The sequence below is a fragment of the Eptesicus fuscus genome, chromosome 22, assembly GCF_027574615.1.
Source record: "Eptesicus fuscus isolate TK198812 chromosome 22, DD_ASM_mEF_20220401, whole genome shotgun sequence".
NCBI lineage: Eukaryota > Metazoa > Chordata > Mammalia > Chiroptera > Vespertilionidae > Eptesicus > Eptesicus fuscus.
The window spans coordinates 5,498,533-5,517,203 of record NC_072494.1 but is presented as its reverse complement, the minus strand read 5'-3'; the positions used below and the strand labels follow the sequence as shown (position 1 = coordinate 5,517,203).

The window sequence follows — 18,671 nt, the reverse complement described above, 5'->3', positions numbered from 1 at the left end:
ATATCTAAGCTATAAACTCTCCATTTTAGCCAAGGTGTTTGTGAATTTTGCCTTTTTCTCTAGGCCTCTGCCAAAATATCCTGTTATCCAAGCAATACAATTCCTCTTCTATCACTTATACTCATTCTTTAAGCTCAAGGGCCTCTTCTTCCAGGATGCCTTCCAGGACGCCAGTTAAAATAGGAGTGAGTCCCAGCCTGTGTTCCCATTACATTCTCTGTATCCTTCTCATTCCACTTATCACAAACCATTGTAATTGATGGTTTCCTTAACCAGCTCCTCTTCTCAGCAATCTAGTTACCCTTTTCGTTCCTTAGCTACTGTAATATGGCTTCCCAGCCCGTTGGCACCACCTGTCAGGCTCTTCATTTTCCAACCCACGCCTAAATGCTGGGATTCCCGGGGTTTGGACCTTACTCTTTGATAACTTTATCTATCTTCATAAGATAGTAACAGTGCCAATCATTAAACTACCGTATGTGCCAAACACATGTTAACTCACCTAATCTTCATACCAACCAAGCAAGGCATATGTTACATTATCCATTTCACAGATAAAAATGCAACTCAGAATAAATAATCTTGTCCAAGGTCACAGAGCTAGTAATAACAGGAGTAACTGTATTGATTAACTGTTTATTCTAAGAACTTTACATATATTAACTCAGTTAACCCTCTCACTACTTTATAAAGTAGGTATTATCTCATTATTCCCAATTTGTAGATAAGCAAACTTAGGCATAGAAAAGCTACATAATGTTCCCAAATTGACATATCTATTAATTAAATGGCAGACCAGGATTTGGACACAGTACCTACAAAACCCGTATCTTCCCCCCTAAACCTCACTGTGTATTAGTTTCCACTACCATCTACACTGAGTGGCCAGATTATTATGACCCCATCAGTACTTCGTTGGGCCATCTTTTGCCTTCAATACTGCAGCAATTCTTCTTGGCATTGACTCCACGAGATGTTGAAAGGTGATGTGAGGAATCTGACACCATGCCTGATGAATAGCTGTCCAGTTCTGTGAGATTTGATGGTTGTGGAACCAGCTGCCTGATGGCTCTTTTAACTTCGTCCCACAAATGCTCAATTGGATTGAGATCTGGTGATTGTGGGGGCCACCTAAGCAAGGTAAAGTCTCCCTCATGTTCTTGAAACCACTCCTGCACAATACGAGCACCGTGGCATGGCGCATTGTCTTGTTGGAAGAAGCCATCTCCATTGGGATACGCCATCAACATGATAGGATGAACTTGATCAGCAATGATACTTAGGTATGTTGTGCTATTCAGACGTTGTTCCACACGAATTAAAGGGCCCAAATCATGCCAGGAAAACATGTCCCAAACCGTAACACTGCCCCCACCAGCTTGAAGGGTTGTACTCATGCACGTGGGGTGCATGCTTTCATGCTGTTTCCGTAAAATTCTCACTCTGCCATCTGCATGATGCAACTGGAAATGTGATTCATCAGACCACATGACTTTTTTCCAATGCTTGACTGTCCAATCCTTGTGTTCCTGTGCGAACTGGAGACATTTTATCTTGGTAACTGCAGACAGCAAAGGTGTTCGAACAGGCCTTCGGCTTCCATATCCCATACGATGCAGTGTATGGCTAATTTGCCTACAAACGTCAGGTGGTCATAATAATCTGGCCACTCAGTGTATATTAATGACTCTCAAATCAATATTGAGGATCTATGTTAATGATTCCCAAATCAACATTGAAAAATAAACAATAGCTTCATTGGTTTATAAAGAAATAAGTCAGACTTTATGCATAATCACTATCTGCCTTATATACATTACCTTTATTAGGCTCTTTTCATCAGTCTTGTAGTAGTTTTCAAGTTTTTTTTCAACAAGTTGGGCAAGTTTACTGGCATTATCTAGAGGTTTACTAGAAATGAAAAAAATGTTCACTTATCTTTCTTTCAAGACACTTTACATATCATAAAGTTGAATTTTAAAATTAAACCATGCAATTTATTAATTTAATAAATTTTATAAAATGAAAAACTTCAGATAATAATATATCAAATATAATGTTATACTAATTTTGTCTGGATTTTATAAATATAAACCTTATTGTATGTGCTTTAGATTTTTTAATATAAAGGAAATGTTATAAATAAAAGTACAGTTCCCTCTACTCCCCTTCCAATTCCTGGTCTTCTCCCCTACCTCTACCTCTCACCTCCCCACTCCCTAGGAAACCACTGTTATGAATTCGATGTGTATTCTTCCTGCCAATACTGTTATTTATTTATATATATGTGTGTGTGTGTGTGTGTTTTATTTTGGATTTTTGCAATATGGGGGGAGCAGACCTGATAACAAGCATCATCTTTCTCTCTCTTTTTTTTAATATGTTTTTATTGATATTTTTAGAGAGATAGGAAGGGAGAGGGAAAGATACATTGATCAGTTGCCTCCGATACACTCCCTACTGGGGATCAAGCCTGCAACTTGGGCATGTGCCCTGACTGGGAATCGAACTGATAACCTTTTGGAGCATGCAACAAGGCTCAATCCATTGAGCCACACCAGCTGGACTATGTTTTATCAGTGTATGTTTTTACTGTTATATATATGAGATCTATTTACGTTGTCACATACATCAAATTTATTCATTTTAGTTCTCTCTCTATATATGTCTATCAAATAATTATACTGGATGCTATATATTCATTCCCATTCCCCTAAAGATGGGTATTTAAATCATTTTCAATTCCATCCTATCCTATTGCAAACAACACTGAAATAAACATCTTTGTACATATAGCACCATGTACATGTTTCTCTAGATATATTACATCTAAAAGTATAATTACTGGGCCCTAATTGGTGTGGCTCAGTTGGTTAGAATATTGTCCCATGCAAGGTCACAGATTCGATTCCCAGTCAGGGCACATATGGGAGGAAAGTGATAGATGTTTCTCTCTCACATCAATGTTTCTCTCTCCCATCAATGTTTCTCTCTCCCTCTCCCTCCCTTCCTCTGAATCTATAAAAAACACATCTTTGGGTGAGAATAAAAAAAACTAATAAAAAATAATATACAAAATAATGAATGTCAGACTGTAGCTCCTATATAACAAAGACATTTCCTCTAAGCATTCCTTAAACTCAGGGGGGAAAAAGAAGCCTGTAAATCACACCAAATTTAAGCACTGAAATTCAGTAACAGAGGCTATTCGTCACTCTGAAATTTAAACCTCACACTTTAAATCTGTAATTACAGCCCTAGCCGGCTTGGCTCAGTGGATAGAGTGTCAGCCTGCGGACTGAAGGGTCCCGGGTTCGATTCTGGCCAAGGGCACATGCCTGGGTTGCGGGCTTGATCCCCAGTGGGGGGTGTGCAGAAGGCAGCCGATCGATGATTCTCTCTCATCGTTGATGTTTCTGTCTCTCTCTCCCTCTCCCTTCCTCTCTGAAATCAATAAAAAATAATTTTTAAAAATAAATAAATAAATCTGTAATTACAGCATAATCTTACAAGGAAAATTCTGCAAACTAATCCACCTAGCACAGACATTAATTACCTCTATCCTGGAGAGAAAATAGAGAACATAACATGAACAGACACTTTTAAGTGCCTTACCTTTTATACCTTACTCCGGGATTTTCATCAAGGCTAGCACATACGGTAACTATCTGCTCAGCCATTGCTTCCATTACAGCATCTTTTCCATTTGCATTACTGGGATCTGGACTGTAACAGTAATAGAATGCATCTGGTACATCAAGAGTGTATACCTAAGTGAGGCCAAAAAAAGTTACACTGTCAATGTGGAGACTTGATTTATAAAAATATATCAAGAAAAATGTGGCTATTATTTGGGCCATTAAAAAAAATACTTGCACTAACCATGCTGTTTTCTGAAACAACTGTCTCTTTACCATAATCAAATCTCATTTTCTCTGCATTTGGATTTCACACTTTCTTTTCTGACTCTCCTTTCCTGCTTAGTCTACCTCTCTCCTTCAGTTCTTGTTTCATAAACAGATAGCTTTTCACTACCTGTGCAACAGCTGAAGGACTCTGAGGTAGTCAAACTAAAATAAAAATCTAATAACTGGCCCACCCAATGTGGCTCAGTGGTTTAGTGTCAACCCATGCACAAAGAGGTCGCTGAGTTCGATTCCCGGTAAGGGGCGTGTAGGAAGCAACTTATCAATGATGCATTGATGTTTTTATCTCTCTCTCCCTTCTTCTCTCTCTAAAGTCAATTTTAAAAAATATCTAATACCTAGCACAAAGAAATACAACAAAGCCAAAATTGGTCTATATACTTGGCATACAACTAAAAATCTTCTAGAGAATAATCTAGAAATTTTCCATAGTTGATATATATTTTTATCTTACATCCTTCATGTCCTTAAAATAGAGATACACTTCCTAATAAGACACAACAATGTGCCATTGGTCTTATCATATATACTCTGACCTCACAGACATATTTATTCAACTAACTAAAGCATTTACTTATGTGCAAAAAATAGGATTAGAGATTTACTATTATTGTATTTGAAGAATATGAAAGAAGAAGCTCTCTAACTAGGGTTGAGAGTTCCTCAGTAAACTAATTTTTATTTTATTTTTTTTTTTAAAAACAATTGTGATCGCTTCTGGCCTAAGATAATGAATTGAGTGTAAAAGTAGGTCTGTAATAACCACTGTAGGTTAACTGATGAATTATCAACCAACTTCCTTGCATTTTCTTTCACACACAGTCATTCATTCCTCTGCAGCTAAGCCATCACAACCAGCAGCAGCCTGAACATGGACTGAGATTCAGCTGTAGCTAAACCTTTTGTCTATGCTGCTCAGCCATCTAATAAAGGTTGTACTCAAAATCGTTTGATCTCATAACCCGTGCTATAAAACTTGACATACACAGGACCTAGTGGGAGATGTGAAATTTAAGCTCCACTTTCATTATTGTTATATCCTAATAAAGCACTCATGTTCTTCCCTTAATCATGGAAAGTGTTTGTGGACTATTCAAAATTCACCAAATATCTAATAAGTAAAACATTACAAATATAGAAGTAAAATATACCTTACTAACAAATAAGCTCATAAAACAAAATTTTAAAATCTATTATGAACTAAAATAAAAAAAATAAAAAAACAGAAAGTACCCGAGATTCAAGCGGAATGAAGGAAATATTTATTTCTTTACATCTTCTTATTGACTTGGAGCAAGAAGACTTAATTTTGTTAAAGAGACTATCAGGGCAAACTGAAAGGAAAAAAAGAAAAAACATCAAAGCATATAACTCCATGTAAATTTTTACTCTTTTGGATAAATCATTCTAACACCTAGGAATATTTATTTTACATATAAATTACTGACTTTTACAATGTAATTTGTCATGAGAACAGAAATAATACATAAATATTGTTTTTTACTTTACAGAGCAGCTGTATTCTAGTCAAGAGGCCATTCCAGAAATTGTTTTCTCCATTCATGTCCACTATAACCTAAAATATATTTCCTTAGATAGCTGCTAACACAGCAAACTAAAACTGTCAGGAAGGAAAATAAAATCTTAACTCATGACTTAACAAAATTTTCTAGGATTTTCAGAACTTCTTAGGAATTTGCACTCCTTTTCTAAGTTGGCCACTAGGTGTAACCATATCACACAAACTTAATTCTTTTTTAATTACAAGAACTTCTCTGATGTCAGGAAATTCTAAACTAGTAAGTTCTGGACCTTAGAGCCCATTTTTTTCTTCCCCTTTTTAACTTATCTGTTTACAGTTCCATTAAATCTAGGTTAGAATATCAGCCATCGGCTCCTAACATGGAGTGGCTTTTAAATGGAGTTGTTTAGCCTCAAGATTCCTTAAGTTAAAAGAGGCTTCACATTCATTAAAATTTATCAATTTCATAGACATGAATTTCTGTATAATAAGGCTAAGTGACAAATACTTATGGGATAACATTTTTTAAAAAAATGCAAACTACTGCCCTAACTGGTTTGGCTCAGTGGATAGAGCCTGCAGACTGAAAGGTCCCAGGTTCGATTCCGGTCAAGGGCATGTACCTTGGTTGTGGGCACATCCCCAGTGGGTGGTGTGCAGGAGGCAGCTGATCGATGTTTCTCTCTCATCGATGTTTCTAACTCTCTATCCCTCTCCCTTCCTCTCTGTAAAAAATCAATAAAATATATATTTTTAAAAATGCAAACTACTACTAGGCATGACATAAATAATAATTAACAGGAATAATAATGTAATACTTAAAATATTAGCAGAGACAAAGACCTAACTTAGATCAATGACATTTTTATTTTGCAATGTAATTATCTTCCTATCTAATAATAGAGTAACATGTAAATTACCATCACTCCCCTACGCCCACGATTGGGCGGCGGGAGGCTGGGGGGTGGGACTCGGGGTGGCCTATCCGGCCATTGAGAGGCACGGATCCGCTGCCACTGAGGGGGGCTATCCTGCTGTTGAGAGGCGCAGGGGGCTGAGGGGGCCTGCCGTGGACACCCAGCTGTGCCTCTCAACGGCAGGGTAGCCAGGTGTCCACGGCAGCCCCCCTCAGCGGCCGTTGAGAGGCGCAGGGGGCGGGAGTCCCGCCCCCTGCGCCTCTCAACAGCAGGGTAGCCCCCCTCAGCGGCCGCGGACCATCAAAAGCGTGGGAGCTGGGTGCCTGTCTGCTCTGGCACCAGGCCTTTCAGAAGCCTCCGGCTCGAGGCTTCTGAAAGGCCTGGTGCACCAGCGGACAGGCACCCAGCTCCACCGTGAAAAGCGAAAGCGTGGAGGAGACCCTACACGTGCATGATTCAATCTTGCACTGGGCCTCTAGTGTAATATAATAACATAAAACAGAATTATATGTGTCTCTGGACTTCTCTGTGATTCTTTCGTGTAAGGTGCTTTCTATCTGACTAAGGCCTGGTAAGAGAAATGTGACTGATTTTCTCCTTTAATACTTGCCAAACAGGGGCAATTTCTCTAGTGCCTTCCCAAAGGGTCTTAATTCTTATTATATAATCAAATCCCCAATTGAAACTTCAATTTAAAAAAGAATTCTTCTTGTCATCAGCACATAATTTGAGGGATGGCCTCTCCACCAGCCCCCCACCTCTGTATACCAGCAAAAATGATTGTCTTTTGAAACTAGTTTGGGATGATTTATTTTAATTTTCTATCACTTTATCATGAATTAGGATATATATGATCATCTATTTTTTATTCTTTGTAACCTAATTAGAATAAGTAGAAAGTCACTAGTATTGGCATATATAAGGATTTTAAATAATGAAAGCAATGACTTTTACAAAGCTACTTACAGTCAGTGAAGTATATGTATGCCGCTTTATATTTATTCTCCGACTTACTTGGAAAGTCACGTAAAAAACAGTCTACAGACTTAAAAAAAATTAGATGTCAATATATATTTTATTAAATACTAATTTAAGTATACTAGCTTTTGAGATAACTGAGATTCTTTTATTTCAATGATAAAATAAAACCTTAACTGTGTAGAAGTTTAATTTATAAACTTATTTTGTAAGATGCTATGCTGTTTAGCCAGTGGCAGCTAGAAACGTACTAAGATCGAGGTGATATGTATGAACAGAGTGCTGTTTGGCGAGGAGGAGATCTAGGAATGGTCGATCACAAGGCTGGGAAGCTGCAGCAACACAGAAGACAAGACCACTGAAAACAACAGATGAAGGAACTGAAAGTCAGCGACCGTACTCGAAGTATTATCCCACGGATACTGAAACCTGAGACTACCACTGGAGAAGTGTTCAAGACAGTGACAGTGAGCTAGGAGCTAAAACTGTCAAGAGATTAGAATGAAAACGCAGAAGAGGGTAGATGACTGCAAGAAGGAGGAATAGGAGGTAATACAGTGTGGTGGAATCTGACTTAACACTGCTAGCTTTAAAGATACAGTGGTCTGAAAGTAAAAAATAACAAAGATTTAATTCTCTCTCCTTCCTCTGTCCCTTTTCCTCCTTCCGGAACTCCTAGAACCGTATTTCTGATAGATCTCATGGATCTATCCTCCAAGTCTCTTTCTCCCATTATTTCAGGACTTTGTTTTATTTTTGCTTTGAGATAGTCCATTCTGATCTTCTAGGCTATTTATTCAAATTTCAATAGTAATTATTCTCTTCTTCAATTAACTATTTAACTGAGAAATCCTATACTTTTGAGCTTCAGAAAGTTTTTTATGTGCTAACTAGAATCTCATTCTGTGTACTGTTTCTCTGTTCAGATTGTCAGCCTTCTCTCCAAGCAGCTACATTTTGCTAGATGCACATTTTCTCTATTATTGAACTTCCTCTCTCTAGCAGCTTCACCCACTTACTAGTAGATGGGTAGTTGCTGAATTACAAAACAAAGAAATTCCTTTAACATAAAAAAAAAATTACACCCACACATACATACATCATGTATATAGAGAAGTAACTAAGATAAATTGATTAATCCAACACTATTTCTTTAAAGTACATTTCCATCCTCTTAACAATTATGGCTGACTAGGATCTGTGTAAGTAACAAATAATTCAAAGAAACTCTAATAATTTATACAATTAAATTCTGCTTTCATATTTCATGAGGGAGATAGGAATTTTTTCACTTACATATTCTTAGTGAGAAGAGTGCAAATAAAACAATCTTCTAACAGAAAAGCTTTCCCAAGCGAACCAGTTTATGTCACTATTTTTCTAATAAAGGGTATTTTATTACCTTGACTTTTCTATGAGAAAATCATGTCAACAGTGAAAATATTGAAGAACATACTTTTTAAAGATTCAAAATACTCACCTTTGATGTTGGAGAGATAAAATAAAGAGCTTTCATTTGTCTGACAGGTTCCCGAACCTTATAAATATTCTCCACAACTAACAAAAAAGAAAGTCATTTTATATAACCAAATATTTATACACTCAAAACATTTTTAAACTTTATTGTACTTCTTAATTATAATAATAGAGAGACAGATTTACATATCTTGGATTTAAACTTTTCTTTGTCTTCATTTGATAAAGTATAGAAGTCTTAAAAATGTGTTTTCCCTAAGGTTAAACTCTGGGCTAAGTGTTCATCATGAAAATAAAAAGATAAAGCAGCTATTTCAGTTAGGTCAACGAGCATAAGCAATCAACAGGCCATGAAGAAACCAAGAAAATGCATTAAAAATTAAATTATGTATTTATTTTTTTAAATACTCTACTATAATAATAGCGAGTATGATACCGATACCAGGCTAAGCACTTCACATGAATTATCTGTTAAATATCATAACCTTATAAGTATTTTACAAATGAAGAAACTGAAATTAAGTAACTTGTCCAAGTGACACAGACAGAAAGGTGAACAGACAGAATTCCCACGCAGGCCTGTCCAACTCCAGAGCCCAAGTTTTTAACTACAGTTCTATAATATCCTTTAAATAATTCCCAAATTAACTCTTATTCTTTTAAAACCATACATTAATATTATAAAGTATAAAAACAAAAACAAAAAAACCCACAGTAAACCTAGAGGACTCTGGAGGACACTGAGAACAGTGCAGAGGAATGTGCTCCATGGTATACCGTCCTATGACATGCTCTTCAACAAATAAGCTTAGAAACTGAGTACTATACATGTACCGGGGGCATTTAAAAACTCCAAAAAGTCTTAAAGAAACCTGTTTAGCTTTGTTTAATGCTATTTCCCAAACTTACTTGGCCACAGAATCCTTTCATTGAAAAATATCTATAATAATCTATAATAATAAAAGCATAATATGCAAATCGATCGAACAACGGAATGACCACAAGGACGACCACGCTATGACACGCACTGCCGCGTGCAATGCAATTGGTCGGGGGGTGGGGGGAGTGGGGGGGGTGCCCACCCACCACCATCGCCCCATGATCACCCCGCAGAGAGAGGCCCAGGCCACTGACCGTCCAGGCGATCAATCAAGGGGGGGGGGGTGTGGCAGTGGACATGGCCAGAGCCCAGGCCAAAGCAGGGCGGGCAGGGGGCGGGGCCAGCTGCTGGCAGCTGAGGGAAGCCTGGGTGCTGTAGCTAAAGGGAAGCTGGTGCAAGTAGCCAGGGGAAGGAAGGCCTACCCTTGCATGAATTTCGTGCATCGGGCCTCTAGTCTATCAATACTGAACAAACAGTAAGAAACAGTAATAGTCTACAAAAATTCAGTAAAACCTCCTTATAGTGCAAAATGGTTCTGTAGTTTCATAGTTCTTTCACACTTATTACCAAATGGCTCTCACTCTAGTTGCATATCGGAGTTCCTCTGGGAACTTAAAAAACTTAAGTGGCTTAACCATATTACACTTATCCAAAATAGAGAAATCAAGGCTTTCATCTTCTGATTTCTAGTTTAGAGCTTTTTCCACTGAAGGTAATAAAGATTGCAAAATGAATATGTAACCAACAATAAAAGATTATTTCATATATAAATATCAAAAAGTAAATTTTATTGCCCTGGCCAGTGTGGCTCAGTTGGTTGGATCATTGCCTCATACTCCAAAAGGTGACCCGTTCAATCCCAAGTTGGAATACCTGCAGGAGGCAACCGATCAATGTTTCTCTCCCACAATGATGTTTGCCTGTTTGTATGTTTGTTTCTCTTTTTCGCTCTCTCTCCCTTCCTCTCTCTAAAATCAATAAATATATCCTGGGGTGAGAATTTAAAAGAAAAATTTGAGAATTAACTCAACAGGGCAACTGACTTAGTCTTGGTTAGAAGCACTTAAATATATATCTCAGCTGAGACGAAAAAAAAGACCTGACTTACAGAGGTTATTCTAAAGATTCACAGAAAAAAGAAGAATGTCCAGTGTAATTATTAAGGCTACAGTTACTAAAAACAAAACCATAACCCCCTTAGAAACACAATTACTAACTAAAGTTTATCAATACTTCAAACTTTCCCAATCACAATAAAAATGCTTTCATGATGAGTATTGGTAACACTTACCAGTTATACCCTCTGCGAGAAGATCTGTCATTTTGCAACACGATGCCAAAAGCTTCGTGGTAAATTCATCTAAAAGCATTATCTTAAATTGAATATAAATAAAAAAATAGTATAAATATTTGATTGCTAAAAAGTCACACAAAAAATAACTTAATCCATTAAACATATTCAAACTTATAATACTTTTACAACATAAAATTAAAATATGAGGACAGTAGGCAAAATGATCTCAACTCATCTTTTAACAGGTATGATCTAGAGATTGTTTCTTTATATATACATGTAGTATTATATACAAGTGAGCAAATGGAAATATTTCCACTCTGAAGCAGAGAACATTCAATTTAAATATATGTTATGTTTAACAAATTTTCTTAAAATTATAAAATGCCACTTGAAGAATAATAATTGTTCCAGGCACTGTTCTAAGCATTTTACATGGATCAATTCATTTTAATATTAACAACTACTCTATGAGGTACTACCATCCCCATTTTATAGACAAGGAAACAGGGGCATGGAGAGATCAAGTAATTTGCCCAAGAAGCCACAGTTACTAAGTGGAACTAAGATTTGAACCAAGTGGTATGGTTCCAGACTCTATAGCTGACAGAAGTATAATAAGGACAATATACTGAAGGTCAATCTAAGGGCAATAAAATATGCAAATTCTACCTTCCATTCGTCTTCTTTCTTACAGTCATCAAACACTGTTGCTTTTATTTCTGAAAAAAAAAAAAATTACATAGGAATCTTAACCAACAGTTAGAAATACAATAATAGGATAACTATTCAAAAAGTCCAAGATGGCTGGGAAAATATCCAATATGAAATTCTGCTAAGCTACATAAAAAGCATATATACTTGTTAAACTCTATGTAAAAATCCAGTTATCTTTAATACCTAACCTATATAGTAACATTGAAACTACATTTTTAAACTTCTGAGAATAAGAGAATAATAAAAAAGGCTAACATATTAAGTACATAAACACCTGGAAATATTTCTGAAAGTATTATCTAATTTGTTTTTCCCTATTTACTTAAATCCCAAATAAACAAAATAAAACAAAAAAGCCCATAGGAAAATCTCTAACTAGCCCATTGCTAAATTACATCTGACAATTAAAACTGGGTAAGTGGCCCTAGCCAGTTCGACTCCAGTCCCAGGGCACATGCCTGTTTGCAGGTCAGAGCATGTGCATGAGGCAACCAATCTGTGTCTCTCTCACATTGATCGTTTCTCTCTCTTTGCCTCTCCCCATCCCTTCTACTCCCTCTAAGAATCAAATGGAAAAATATCCTTGGGTCAGGATTAACAAAAAAATTAATAAATTAAAAAAAGGAGAATTTTTTAAAAAACTGGCTAAGTTTTTTCTTCCTAATTTACTATTGATTACAATTTTCAAGAACATGTATCACATTATGATACAAATAAATATTCAGTCTTGATTTATAATAAATAATCTATAATAATAAAAGCGTAATATGCTAATTGGACCAGACAAAGCAGGGGCTACAGCCGCAGGATCGAGGCTGCGAAGGCCGACTCTTGCACGAATTTCATGCACAGGGCCTCTAGTTATTAATATGTTCCTTGAAATGGTTTTCAAAACTAATATAGGGTTTGAAAGCTACGTCTATAATAGCTGTATCAGGTTTGTTTGTTTTTTAAATAGCTTTATTGAGATAATCTGCATACCATACTACAGGTGACTTTTGAACAACTCAGGGAGTTAGGGGCACCATCTCCATGGGGTCAAAAATCCCCCTATAGCCCCGGCTGGTGTGGCTCAGTGCCGAGAACAGGTTCTGCGTATGGGGTCCTTGGCCGTCTGAGCCAGAGCACCCTGAAATCAGGTTCATTCCCAGTTGGGACGCCTATGGAAGGTAATCAATGGATGTTTCTCTTTCACATCGATGTTTCTCCCTCCCCCACCCCCGTTTTATTACCTAATGATATTCCATTGTGTGAACATAGCACATGTTATTTTTCTATGGACATTTGGGTTGTTTTGACTTTTGACTATTTTGTAAAGGGCAGCTATGGTAACAGCTATGAATCAGAGATTAAAATTTATTAAGTTTTAATATATGTAAAGAGTGCCTGGCACAGAGGAATTGTTCAAAACATTGCTCCCTTTGCTGAAGCCGGTTTGGCTCAGTGGATAGAGCGTCGGCCTGCGGACTGAAGGGTCCCAGGTTCGATTCCGGTCAAGGGCATGTACATTGGTTGCGGGCATATCCCCGGTAGGGGGTGTGCAGGAGGCAGCTGGTCAATGTTTCTCTCTCATCGATGTTTCTAGCTCTCTATTCCCTCTCCCTTCCTCTGTAAAAAATCAATAAAATATATTAAAAAAAAAAAAAATTGTTCCCTTCTCCCTATTTGGTGGGTAAACTGAAGGGTATTTAGCTTTCTGTACTATCTTCAAACTAGCAAAACCTTTTCCCAGTCAAATGTACGATTCTCCTACCTCTAAGGAGATTCCTTCATCATTTCTTTCAGACCCTGTCACCTCTTACTAAGAGATCTCATAGGCATCCCCTTCTCTCTTTCTCTCTCTCCTCCCTAAATGCTGAATGAACATCATCTTGAATTTCTGGTTATGTTTCTATTTACGCCAAGACTCTAAGAACTGCCCTGGCCAGTCTGGATCACTTGGTTGAGCATCCTCCCGTGCACCGAAAGGTCGCCGGTTCAATCGTCAGGTCAGGGCACATACATGCCCAGGTTGCAGGTTCAATCCCTGGGTCGGGTACAGGAAGCAATGTTTCTCTCTCTATCCTAAAATCAATAAAAACACGTTTTTTAAAAAAGATCCTAAGGGCCCTAGCCGGTGTTGCTCAGTGGATAGAGCATCGGCCTTGGGACGGAAGGGTCCTGGGTTCAATTTCCTGTCAGGGCACATGCCTGGGTTATGGACTCAATTCCCAGTGGCGGGGGGCGTGCAGGAGGCAGCCGATCTATGACTGTCTCTCATCATTGATGTTTCCATCTCTCTCTGCCTCTCCCGTCCTCTCTGAAATCAACAAAAAAATATTTTTAAAACATCCTAAGGGAACTTTTAACTAGTTTTAACTATTACCTCTCTTTCCTCCCATTCAGTCTCCTGTCTTTATCTTACACTCCATCCGGATACCCTGGTGCCACCTCATGCTAACAGCACAAGATGGAACCTGCGTTACCTCTCAACGCTCCCTCTCTCGCCCAGTTTCCATGCTATCGAGACTGGAATTACTATCATTAACCTTTTCTTTTTTTTTCTTTCTGATAAATGCTGATGCTAAGGGCCATTATTCCATAGCTGAGAAATGACTTATACAACACAATTCATCACCCTGTTTCCCATAAATATATTTAACTGCCCTTGCAATTTTAAGACATTACCCTATCTTCAAAGCCAGCCTCATCCATCTGGAGAAACAAAACGCAACCTTATCATTATCCAATTTCTCAAAAGATGTTTTCGTAACTTTTTTTCTCTTCCTTTCTCTCTGTACACTTGTTTTTCCGTACGTGGTGTGTGAAGCACAAAGGCCAGTGACCGATTTGGAATTTCAGTTTCACACAAGGAACTCTGTGCAAGTCCCCAGAATTTTAACTCAGTCATAGGGGGTCTTGGCTCAACAAGCCGGCGTCAGAAATCCTCGTGAGATAGCCGAAACCGGTTTGGCTCAGTGGAAGGAGCGCCGGCCTGCGGACTGAAGGGTCCCAGGTTCGATTCCGGTCAAGGGCATGCACCTTGGTTGCGGGCACATCCCCAGTGGGGGGTGTGCAGGAGGCGGCTGATTGATGTTTCTAACTCTCTATCCCTCTCTCTTCCTCTCTGTAAAAAATCAATAAAATATGAAAAAAAAAAAGAAAGAAAGAAATCCTGGTGAGATAGATGCTGCTCCCTTTCCACGGCTGGACCCTGCCCCTGCACCCAGCAATGCCGAGCAAGGACGGTTTCCCACCTGACAGCCTAGTGGGGACCGACTTTCAGGAAAGTCCTCCGGGATGGCACCGGCAGAACATCCGGGGCCAGAAAGTGGTCCAGTCCCAAGAGCCGGGAGTGGCCCGGCGCGGGCGGGGGCGCAGCTTGGCCCCAGAGCCCGTCACCCCAATGGCCCCGCCGCCGCGGACCAAGTGGGCGCCTTCGGGGGCAGAGGGAGGAGGCTGTGTTCTGACTGTGCGTTTGTTTGTTTGTTTGTTTGTTTGTTTGTTTGTAAAGGACACTGAAAGCTGCAACCCCTCCTCCGTAGGAGCACGATTACGCAGGCGAGGGCGGCAGGGGAGGGGAGGGGCGGGACGGGAAACAGGGCTCCGACTGTCGCGGCCGGGACATCACCGCCTGGAGCGGCCACCGGGAGGTGGGGGCCCCGCGCGGGGGGACACGCCGGGCCGGGGCGCTCTCCCCGCGCGGGGCGGCGGGGCCGGCGCCGGCAGGGACGAGGGGGTGCCGGACGCGAGCAGGAAGGCCGCCTCCGCTCCCCGCCCATCCCGGCGCCGCCAAGAGGTCCTGACAGGGACGCGCGTCCCGAAGCAACAAGTGCCCGCGGCCGCTCCCCCAGAGGAGGCCGGTCCGGGGCGGGAAGGCCAGGCCGCCTTCCTCAGCCCCGGCCCCTCCGCACTCACTCTGCCACACGACGCTCTTCAGCCCCCGTTCCGGCTCCGGCGGCGCCATCTTCCTGTCGTTGCGGAGGACCGGCCGCCGCCTCCCGCTGGCTCGCCACCTACTTACTTCAGCGGGGCTCTGGGGCGCTCCCGTGGCCCCGCCCCCCGCCGGCCGCGCCCGCCGGCGACGTCACGTCGTCCGCACGGGAGCCACGCCCACCACCCTGGACGGAGGCTGCGCAGTGCGGGTGGAAGCGGGCAGTCGCGCGCCCCCTAGCGGGAGGCGGGGTCACGTCACCCTCGGGTGACGTCAGAAGCAAAACAAAACGTGCGGACAGATTGTCAGCTGGCAGCACCTGAGGGATTTGGAATTCGTGGGTGCTATACAAGAAGAAGGGAGGATTCTTCGCTTTCCAAAAGAATTCTTCCCTTTGCGAAGCGATTCATACTAGGCTTAGCTCAGTAGCCACTTCAACAACCGAACGGAAAATGTACCCCCCTCCAAAAGTTGATTTTATGCCGTGTTCAAGGACAGAATAATGGTGTAGAACTATAAGGTGTACCTCCAGTGTGCCCCGAACTAAGCCCACTCCTGAAGAACTCATAGTCAAATTATAGAGCTCAATTCCTGGAATGCTGAAAGTGGTCAAAAGTTGGTTTCAAAAGCAAATGCTTTAATGATGATGATATACATAAACGAACCAATGAAACAATGATTATTTATTTGCTAAACATAAATTCATGTGTCAAATTGTATGGGAGAGGCTATCAATGCTTTCGGGTCCAAAAGAAGGGAATTACTGTTGAAAGCTGATTCCCAGAGGAGACGATCAGAGCTCAGACTTAAGCGGCCCAAAGGTGACATCATCATCACACACACGGGCAGAAAGAAAGTAGGCTTTCCTACGGAGATTTGCAAAGAACCAATGGCCTTAATTCAAGTTGGTCACATAGGGAAGTGGAAATTGTTACTGCTGCTAGTAATAGTTAATATTTACTGAGGCCTTACTATATGCCAGGCACCCCATGGTAAGTAGATTATCTCATTGACCTTCAAAGCATCCCTTACCAAGGAAACTGAAGCTTAATGAAGTTAAGTCACTTAGTGGGGATGCACAGCCAGTGGCGGAGTGGGAAAAAGACCAGGCTCGAGTTGTACAGAAAGTTACAAATAGAGCAGTCTGTAAGATAACCTGCAATTTTTTGCTCTTTAGGAGTGAAAAGGAAAAGGAAATATAAAATCAGCCATAATATGGGTTCAAGCACAGCAAATGGCATTGTTAAAAACAACACAACTGGCCCAAAATGGAGTCACTTTATGCTAAGCCTCAGTTATTTTTGAACACTTCTCAGCCTCCCATCACTGCAAGTTGCTTCAAGGAAGAGCTGGTGAAGGCAAGCCTTTTAAGGTCCCCAAGCCTGGCCACATGTCAGAATCGCTTGGTGAGTTTGTCACGAATACAGATTCTCAGGCCCGGTCCCAGATCTATTGAGTTAAGAGTCACCAGGGGTGGTACCCGGGAATGTGCATTCACTAATGAGTTCCCCGAGTGATGTGGACGCACCTGTCCCAGTCCCGTTCACTCACTGGGACTGGGACAGTGAACTAAACCCAGCCCTCCTCTCTGTGTGGCCGCTGAGGCAGCAAATTTCACTGTTAGAGCTCTACGGCTTGTCTCCTTTTTATTTTCTTTTCTTTTTTTCCTTTTTATTTTCTTTAGTACATTTTTATTGGTTTCAGACAGGAAAGGAGAGAGAGAGAGATAGAAACATCAATGATGAGAGAGAATCATTGATCAGCTGCCTCCTGCAGGCCCCACACTGGGGACCGAGCCCGCAACCTGGGCATGTGTCCTGACTGGGAATCGAACCCTGACCTCCTGGTTCATAGGTCGATGCTCAACCACTGAGCCACGCCGGCCGGGCTGGTCTCCTTTTCAAGTGCAGGGGCTCTGGGAATATCTCTTACCAGTGACACATCATGTGTCGCTCATCATTCCTACACAGACAGGGAAAGGGGACAGAAACAAGGACGTGTGCCCTCCCTCCCAGTTTACCCAAGTCCATGCTCCAGTTGCCTCTGGACGGAATTCTGTGGTTGTTCCTAACTACAGCTCTTGTCTCCACAGCTATGCTTTGGAGGAGTAAACACTTCAGTTGTGTGTGTGTTACTATAGTACTATTTTATATGAAGGCTACTGGCATTTGAAGAACACACATTTTTCTAGGTTACAACAGATTTATCTTACATATAATCATTGCCTTTCCTCTCCAGAGATGAAAAAAACGGTTACAGTGTGAGAGGGGGGTACAGCCAACAAGATTGATGGGCCTTCCCCCAAAAGGTGCACGTCTGTCCGTCTGCCACAGTGTGAGGCCCTGCCCCGGCTGTCTCTCCATCCCAAGTGTTTGCACACTCACAAGCGTGGCTGCGATCCTTCCAGCAACTGGCCAGCAACCCTGCTCTCCCAGGCGCTCCAGCAGAGGCCCCACAGCCCCACGCTGTGGCTGGACCCACCCTGCAGGCCGCTCGCTCGGCAGGACAGGGGGCCTGGCAGTGCTGCGGCCCAAAGTCCCGAAGTCCCTGTGGTTTGCTGGGGGATGCGCGGCGTCTCTGTATGCGGCCTGATGTCACTTTCTCTGGAAGGGAACCTTCCCAGCCCTTGAATGGTTAAAGGGCTACATGGCCAGGGCTGGTGTCGATGAAACACTTGCGGAGCAGATGTGCTGAAGGCCGGGCGTGCCTGGATGTGAAATCTCAGAAGGAATCTCCGAAGCAGACCTTTCATGTGTCCAGGACTGGCCCAGGGCACGGCTCACGCTGGCAGCCTTCCGGAGGACTTGCTGGGTCTCTGTCTCTCCCCAGTCCTCTCCGCAGCATATATATATATATGTATACATATATATATATATATTGATTTCAGAGAGGAAGGGAGAGAGAAAGAGATAAAAACAACAATGATGAGAGAGAATCATGGATCAGCTGACTCTGCACACCCCCCACTGGGGATCGAGCCTGCAACCCGGGCCTGTGCCCTGACTGGGAATGGAGCCGTGACCTCCTGGTTCGTTGGTCGAGAAGTGG

At 41.3% G+C, this 18,671-nt stretch overlaps 1 protein-coding gene across 3 annotated transcripts in view; it reads right to left on the bottom strand.

Annotated features, from left to right (window-relative positions):
* Positions 1 to 15,753, bottom strand: part of STXBP3 (syntaxin binding protein 3) — a 29,173-nt gene extending 13,420 nt beyond the window's left edge. The window contains exons 1-8 of one of the 3 annotated variants that reach the window (XM_054711865.1): positions 15,608 to 15,753; positions 11,666 to 11,715; positions 10,991 to 11,072; positions 8,824 to 8,900; positions 7,332 to 7,410; positions 5,160 to 5,260; positions 3,616 to 3,770; positions 1,821 to 1,911 (exon numbers count right to left, since the gene is read on the bottom strand). In XM_054711865.1, coding sequence (XP_054567840.1) covers positions 1,821 to 1,911; positions 3,616 to 3,770; positions 5,160 to 5,260; positions 7,332 to 7,410; positions 8,824 to 8,900; positions 10,991 to 11,072; positions 11,666 to 11,715; positions 15,608 to 15,656 — 684 coding nt within the window. In that variant the 5' untranslated portion in view covers positions 15,657 to 15,753. Of the gene's footprint in view, positions 1 to 1,820; positions 1,912 to 3,615; positions 3,771 to 5,159; positions 5,261 to 7,331; positions 7,411 to 8,823; positions 8,901 to 10,990; positions 11,073 to 11,665; positions 11,716 to 13,463; positions 13,483 to 15,607 lie in introns of those variants that run through there. The other 2 variants (XM_054711863.1, XM_054711864.1) reach the window with 2 other exon arrangements.
* Positions 15,754 to 18,671: the final 2,918 nt, after the last annotated feature.